The sequence below is a fragment of the Triticum dicoccoides genome, chromosome 2A (genome assembly GCF_002162155.2).
Source record: "Triticum dicoccoides isolate Atlit2015 ecotype Zavitan chromosome 2A, WEW_v2.0, whole genome shotgun sequence".
In the NCBI taxonomy this organism is placed as follows: Eukaryota; Viridiplantae; Streptophyta; class Magnoliopsida; order Poales; family Poaceae; genus Triticum; species Triticum dicoccoides.
The window spans coordinates 146178586-146186933 of NC_041382.1; the positions used below are offsets into that span (position 1 = coordinate 146178586).

Sequence of the window (8348 nt, forward strand, 5' to 3'; positions counted from 1 at the left end):
CCTTAAAGGCGGGTGGCTTTAGATGCGCAGCAAAACCACTCGAAGTAAATTGCCTATAATCAGGTTTTTGGATTGTTGGAAAAATGAGCAAATTACTATGAGATTTAATCCGAATAAATAGGAAATAGATCATGACAGCAATAACAGAGATTAAACTAATCATGTGAACTAGCATAGTAGATGAACAGATCATATCTAGGGCACATACTAGAAACATGAATTGTACCACGATCTCGAATAAGAAGGATAGAATAACATACGGTGCAGCGGGTGCAGCACCGCAGGCGTTGACGTTGTCGCCCATGTCGTCGAGGATGAGGTTGCCGAGGTCGGGGAAGAAGTCGTCGTTCGCGAAGTCGTCGCTGCCAGCAGTCGCGCGAGTGTGCTCCCTAAAAACCTGATCGCCCCTCTCCCGTACAGGATCACGAGAGGCGGGGTTCCGGAGGCCTGCTGTCCCTTCTCCCGGTGCACGCCGAAAGGAGGGATGAAGAAGACTTGCTTGGCGGCGCAATGATCTGGAACGATGGTGAGAAACCATACGAAGCGGCCGCGGCTAGAGTAGACGTCTGCCTGACTATATAGTGCGGGCTGGATAGGTCGTGGGAGTAAACCCCACGTCCGAGTCGTCACGATCCAAAAGAATCGGAAACGGTTCAGTAATTAACGCGTCCATTAATTATTAATTAATGACTCATTAATTTTTCCCGAGCAGCAAAAATATAGACAACGTGCATAGCTCTGTCCTCGACTCGGCTCAATCCCGCAACCCGCAGCGCAGCGCGTCGTGACGAGGCGTGGCGTGGCGAGCGAGGAGGAGGAGCGCGTGTAGGTCTCCTCTTCTCGTGCTCATACAAGTGGTAGAAGAACTCACCTTATAAAAAGGTGCAACTCTCTCTCAACTTCCGAGGTGGGACTAAACTTTAGTCTCACTCACTCCACTCACATGTGTGCATGAATGGGCCAAGAGAATTTCAGAATTTTAGTTGGGCTTTGGGCCAAAGGCCTACTAGCAAAATTCCAACATTCACTTCCCGGGCCTCCGGAGGCGGAGCTGGAGAGCGCTGAGGCGAAACTAAAGACGATGACGTTTCAGTTCTCGGGGCTCATGGACCATTTAGATTAGGTATTAATTATACCTCTAGAGCGGACTACCATCGCTTTGATGTAAATGTAATGAAATCCGAATGTGTTTACATGAAATCCGTCATATTTATAGGAAATTCGATTTTGTTTGTATGAATTTCATCCGGATTATTAAAAAAAATATAGCTATGTTCTCCCGCATCCATGTTTGCTGACAGATGTGAGAGGATATTTTGGGGTTGCCATTAAAGATGCCTAACTGTGACAAAGCAAATCCAGCTATCGGAGGTGGACTGAAGACCTACTACGGGCCCCAACATTTCCTCGGAAACCAATGTCTTTGTCCGCGACCACTCGGGAGAGCCGATCAGCAAGGCCGGGCATGTGGATAACACCACTAAGGCTTTGGGTGTAGGCGTGTAGCACCGCACACGTATATATAGACACAGGATCACTAGGCGTCAGAGGATAAGAGACCGACCGGAGAAGATGAGCAGGGTGTGCGTCACCGGAGCTGCAGGCTACATCGCGTCCTGGCTCGTCAAGAAGCTCCTCGACAGAGGCTGCACCGTCCACGGGACCGTCCGAAACCTCGGTATGTGCCCTCTCACACGCTGATTCCTCCCGTCCCGTGCATGCCACTGTAGAACGACGCCCCGGCCACGTCCCGCAAGCTCCCGATGGCCCTGTGGATGTTCTCTGTGCGTACTCCTAAGCAGTGAGCAGTGGCGGACCCAAGAATTGTTGACCCCCCAGACGAACAACTAATGGCTAAAAACTACCCAAAAAAACTTCAATTTCAAGGCATACAAGAATCAATCTATGTTTTGCATAACTAATAAGAAACCAAACATGATATTCAATGGCAGCATTTGTTCCATAATGACTCAACTAATAAATCAAGACAAATCAAAAGACAATATGTGGCATAGATAAATGATACAGAAGATTGATACCAAATCAAATGATTGGTTGATCCGAGCCTCCCATGACTACATCTTCAATAGCAGACATCGCTAAACCTTTAATTATCAATTTTGAAATGCGAATCAGTGCATAATATAGCAGACAAAACTAATTAACAATAGATGCAAAATGTGAAAACTTACGTGTAGGACAAGGCAAAACACCTTTACGTGTGCGATAACCTTGAAATCGCTCAATGATCTTGGATTCTTCGATGCTAACAAATACATCTCTCTCAATGTAACATACCATTCTATGATTCATCCAATCATCACCCATTTTGTTCCTCAATCCGGTCTTGATAATGCTCATTGCTGAGAATGCCCTTTCCACGGTTGCGGAGAATGCCCAATCAAATCTCTAAAATGTTGCCACCTTTGGGTCTTTCTTTATGAACAAGTCCAACAACTCTTTAAAGTTACCCTTATTCATTGAGCTAGTAGACTCATCATGACCACGAAAAGCAAGAGCTTGTAGTATCAAAAATTTGACAATACCCAATATAATCAAGAGACGGGCTTTGTATTCTTCTTCTTGCTTCTGAGAACCCCTATCAAAGACATGTGGCAGATTTTGTCTTTGATTTTTGAAATCCTCATAATGTTGCCTAGATTTATTATGAGCACTATCATGCTTGCCAACATGTTGATTAAAAACTTTAGGTCCATCCTTCCAAGATTTGAATCCATTTCTCGTGAATGCTTCAATACCATAGTTTTCAGCTCTTGGTTGCTTAAACAGAAAACAATAAAAGTAAAAGGCTGATCTTTTTTCAATGCTATATTCCAACCAGCCGCGATGATCATTGAACCAATAGTTATGAAAGCTCCTACCATTTATCTTTTCATATGTATGATTAGTTGGTTGGCAAGGACCCATACTAATGTACTCCCTTCTAACAAGATCTCTAATGTCTGGATCTAACTCCTCAATTGGTATTCTCTTACCGGGGTCAGATTCAACATCGCCGGGTTTGAGTTCAGCTCTAACATTAGGTGGTGTATTATCAACTGTTTGAGTTGAAGGACCTGTTTCTACAGTTTCGGTGGTTCGAACTTGAAAAAATAAATTCAATGTCTTGTTTCTTTTATTCATCTTGCCTTCCTGTAAAATATTAGAGAAACAAAAATTTCTCAATGTTAAAACTGGTTTCTACATCTAACAAACACATAAAGAGTGGCATCTAGAAACTAAAATCATCATCATCCTGACAATATGGCATCTATAAACAAAAACAGGGCATCAAGCATCAAAACTGTACTAAGAAACAGAAAAAGCAGTCATGAGAGAAAGTAACTACCTCGTTGGACGCCGAGCTGCCTGCAAGCTGCAGCCTCGCACCACTCGCGCCCTAGCCGGGTTCGCCGCCTTGCGCCCTCGCCGCGTCACCGGACAGGCGGACACGACGAACAGGACAGCAGCCGCAGGCCGCAGGCCACAGCGGCGCAGCCGGGGGACGGGGGCGGGCGCTGGAAGGGGGACATCCGGGGGGTGCTGGAAAGGTAGATCCGGGGTGCACGGAGCTGGACCTCGACGATGGGTGGCGAGCGGCGACGGCGGGCGGCGACCGGCGATGGCTTAGGGTTCGTCAGGTACTCAGGTCGAGGGCAGAGCGCTGGTTGTCGCTGGTTGCGATGCGAGACGCTGCGGCCTGTATGTGAGTTTGCCTGGGCTTGGTACTGGGCTGCGCCCCAGGCCAAACTTTTTTTTTTGAAATATAGGCCGACAATTTTTCCCATGCCCCAGGCAATGGCCTGGGCTGCCTGGGCCCAAATCCGCCCATGGCAGTGAGCACAATTGGTCTGGTAGGGGATGAGAAGAAGACGGAGGTGCTCAGGGGGCTTCCCGGCGCGGCGGAGCGGCTGGTGCTGTTCGAGGCGGACATCTACGACGCGGCCACCTTCGAGCCGGCGATCCAAGGCTGCGAGTTCGTCTTCCTCGTCCCTGCCCCGCTGCACCACAACTCCGGCAGCTCCAAGGTAAACCAGTCATTAGATTTGTCAAGAAGATAACATGGTTGCTGTTGTTTTACGTTTAAAAAAAAGGTATTCTCACACTCACACCCATGAGCTCCACATGATCACGCGCATGGGCCGCCTGTCCTTTTTGCATGGCACTGATTCCTTTGAATTCTTTCTGTGGTTAACGAGAGGACACATGGCATGTACATATGAATCCACTTCAGAAAATATATTTCTAAATGCTAAAAAAAATCTGAAAATGGTTGCACGGATACGACTTTATGTTATATGTGTGTGCATAAAGTTTCATGGAAAAATATTTTTTATGGCGTGTGCAAAAAAGACAAAAAATTATGTCGTAAAACGCTATTTAGAAGCACTGGAATTTGTCTTTTTTACAAACAAAACAAAAGGACATTTTTCATAAAACTTTGTGTCACGCACACACATTTGCGAACATGTATGCGTGAATTTTCTTTTGAATTTTTTGACTTCTTAAAATGTGTTTAAAGTGCATTTTTCAAAAAGTGGGTGCACACGCACATGGGTGCAGGAGGTGCCCTCTCATGCATTCCCTAGCTAGCACTAAGAACATTTACAGCCGGACTTGACAAATCCGGCCTATCAAACGCTCGGGGACGCGTCTAGCACGTCTGTGGATGCATCCGGACGGCCCCTCATATATCGTGCCCGGTATTCACATATCTCAAATTCATGTAAATCCATGCGCTGTCTATCATACACGTCAATTTCGCACGTAAATGACAAATGTTGGTAGCAAAAATATGTACTTCTACATATAATTTATTTAAAGTTCACAACTCAACAGTGAGTATTTGGTTTTCATTGTGGGCCCACATATGCTCCACATCCAGAAATCCCTTGTGAGTTTGAAGTAGTCATCGTGTGTCTCCATGTGAGAGTCTGGCTTAATAGGAATGATGGACTAATCATATCAACAAAGAATATCTTCTTTTTTGAAAGCCCATTCGGAAAAAACTCCAAAGTTAAGTGTGCTTGGTTTGGAATAACTCTAGGATGGTTGACCGACTGGGAAGTTGGTCCCGAGTGTACCTGGCCATTTGTCGGGCCGGGCCTACCAAAGCCTGATGCAAAAAACTAGGCCTGATCCTGGCCCGGTCGTCGGGCCTAAAAATCGGGCTCGAGATCGGCCCATCACGCTAAAAGCCCGCCAGGCCTCGGGCCACGGGGCGATGAAAGAACATGTGGTGCCCCCATGTTTGGTTTTGGTAATTGATGACAATCTCTATGGACTAATGGTTGCCTTGAGTTATATTTGAAGGTTTTGTCCATAGGCTTTTCTTGGAGTACATGTGTTGGTTTCAAGGATGTGTCGACCAAGGTGCTATTTAAGGAATTACCTAAAGATTGGTCTTGTGAGAGGTTGATCAAGACTAAGTTAAAGAGTGAATCAAGATGATCAACCCACAAAGCGTAGAAGATGTATCGAGAGGGATCAAGTGATCCCATGGTATGGTAAGCATTGTCAATTACGCTTTGTGTACTAACCCATGGTCTTCGTGAGGGTTCTTTGTGGGGTTAGGTTGCGGTGTGCAAGTTCAAGTGAAGCATCACGAAGAGATCAAATGCTTGAAGCTTGCCATCCTTTGTGGTGACAATGGACTTGTGAAGATGTGCGGAAGAGTGGCTCACCCATAGTGGAATATGGGGGAGCAATCAACTAGTCTTCATCAAGTCAACACAATCAAGAAAGGTTGCGGTGTGCAAGTTCAAGTGGAGCATCACGAAGAGATCAAATGCTTGAAGCTTGCCGTCCTTTGTGGTGACAATGGACTTGTGAAGATGTGCGGAAGAGTGGCTCACTCATAGTGGAGTATGGGGGAGCAATCAACTAGTCTTCATCGAGTCAACCCAATCAAGAAAGGTGGTTCAACTTGAGGGAGTCAAGATCGTCATCATCTAGCTCAAGTGGACCATGTGCAAGGCAAAGATTTGCCCTTGATAGGTTTTTTATTTTACCGGTCTCATGATGGTAGTTGGGAGACCGGGTTATAGGATCGAGTGTCGTACTATCAAGGGGGGCTCTCGATGAGTAGCTTGATCGTATCGTTCGCTGAGAGATCAAACCACTGCATCCTTGCATCATCTTTCTTGGTTCTTGTTTGGTTCTCTTTGAGAGTCTTAGAGCTTATGGTCATCTTGATGACAAGCTCGAGTTCATCGAAAATGGAGTTCACATGCTTCCTCTATGATGTTTTCGATGTTGGAGGTTTTGCCGGTTCTTCTCGGTTGGAGGTTTCACTCCTCTATTTGTTGGCATACCTCCCCTGCCTCTTCTTACTATAACCATTCGCTGTTTTGATGCTACTCGTCGTCTTGTTTCCAACAAGCTTGAGTTTGCTCAATTCGGAGCTCATATGCAGAAGTTATGGCGGTTCTTGTTCTCTTGAGTGTGGTTTTGTCAGGGTCCCAGCGGTAGTACCGTGGTACCCAGCGGTAGTACCGCTGAGGGGTCACAAGCGGCAGTACCGCTTCGCAGCGGTAGTACCGGCGGTGACTCCGCAGCAGTACTACCGCTGGCTTACCAAGTCCCTATCGCGTCCATTCGAGGGGTCTTTTTCTGTGTCGAATTGTGCGGTACCTCGCTGCAGCAGTAGTGCGGCAGTACCGCTCCTTAGCGGCAGTACCGTCCTTCCTCCGCGGTAGTACCGCCCGGTTCCCTCTTTCCCTTTACCCTTCGTTTTGTGCGGCAATACCGCCGAAGGGAGCGGTAGTACCGCTTAACCCAGCGGTAGTACCGCTGTCTCCTGCGGTACTACCGCCCCAAGGTTCATGTTTTGTTGCTCCTTTTCCCTGTTTCTTCCACCTGAGCGGTAGTACCGCTCGTGGAGCGGTAGTACCGCTCGTGTGCGGGCTGAGCACATAACGATTGGTTTTTCCCCTCCTATAAAAGGGGGTCTTCTTCCCCATTGGATCTTATCCTTTGAGCTCGTGTTCTTCCCCCATTGTTAACCTTCTTCGAGCTTGCTAACTCTCAATCCCTCCAAGGATTCTTGCTAGTTTTTGAGGGAAAAGAGAGAGGAGATCTAGATCCACATTTCCACCAATCACTTTCTCCTCTATGTGAAGGGAACCCCTTGGATCTAGATCTTGGAGTTCTTGGCGTTCTCCTTCTTGTTCATCCTCTCATTTTCTTCCCTAGCATTAGTTGCTTCGGTGGGATTTGAGAGGGAAGGACTTGGGCACTCCGTGTGCCCTTGCCATTGCATTTGGTGCATCGGTTTGAGTTCTCCACGGTGATACGTGGAAGTGAAGGTTGAGAAGCTTTTTACTCTTGGGTGTTTGGGCACCCTAGAGCTTGTTCCTCTTGGGTGCCTTGGCGCCCTAGACGGTTGGTGTTGTTCGGAGCTCAATCATTGTGGTGAAAAGCTCCGGGCAAGCATCGGGGTCTCCAATTAGGTTGTGGAGATCGCCCCGAGCAATTTGACGGGTACCGGTGACCGCCCCCAAGGGTTGCCAAAGTGTACGGGTTCGGTGACCGCCCCCAAGGGTTTCCATTTGTACGGGTTCGGTGACCGCCTTCAGGGGTCCCTTAGTGGAATCACGGCATCTTGCATTGTGCGAGGGCGTGAGGAGATTACGGTGGCCCTAGTGGCTTCTTGAGGAGCATTGTGCTCCACACCGCTCCAAACGGAGATTAGCATCCTGTAACACCCCGGATATAACTTTCCCTATTTGTACTCCAACTCTTGCCGTTTCCGGCGTTAAGTTATATTTATTTCCTCGGGTTCGGGTTTTGTCTCCGTGTGTTGTTATCGTTGTCATGCATCTCATATCATGTCATCAGGTGCATTGCATTTGCATACATGCTCATCTCAGGCATTCGAGCATTTTCCCGTTGTCCTTTTTGCATTCCGGCGCTTCGTTCTCCTCCGGTGGTCATTTCTAGCCTTCTTTCTATGTGGGGATTAAATGTTTCCGGATTGGACCGAGACTTGCCAAGCGGCCTTGGTTTACTACCGGTAGACCGCCTGTCAAGTTTCGTACCATTTGGACTTCGTTTGATACTCCAACGGTTAACCGAGGAACCGAAAAGGCCTCGTGTGAGTTGCAGCCCAACACCCCTCCAATTTGGCCCGAAACCCACCTAACTCTGCTCCATCATCTAGAGCGTTCGATCACGATCGCTTGGCCAAAAACCGCACCTTATTTGGACTCTCCTAGCTCCCCCTATGCCTATATATACACCCCCCATTCCAAATTCGCGGATCCTCTCCCCCTAACCCTAAAAGAAAATCTCCCCGCCGCCGCCGGACATGTCCGCCGCCTAACCGGACACGTCCGCCCGCCGCAGCT

At 47.6% G+C, this 8348-nt stretch overlaps 1 protein-coding gene across 1 annotated transcript in view; it reads left to right on the forward strand.

Annotated features, from left to right (window-relative positions):
• The first annotated feature begins 1068 nt into the window (after positions 1 to 1068).
• Positions 1069 to 8348, forward strand: part of LOC119353886 (putative anthocyanidin reductase) — a 16784-nt gene continuing 9504 nt past the window's right edge. The window contains exons 1-2 of the mRNA XM_037620585.1: positions 1069 to 1678; positions 3859 to 4028. Coding sequence (XP_037476482.1) covers positions 1573 to 1678; positions 3859 to 4028 — 276 coding nt within the window. The 5' untranslated portion in view covers positions 1069 to 1572. The remainder of the gene's footprint in view (positions 1679 to 3858; positions 4029 to 8348) is intronic.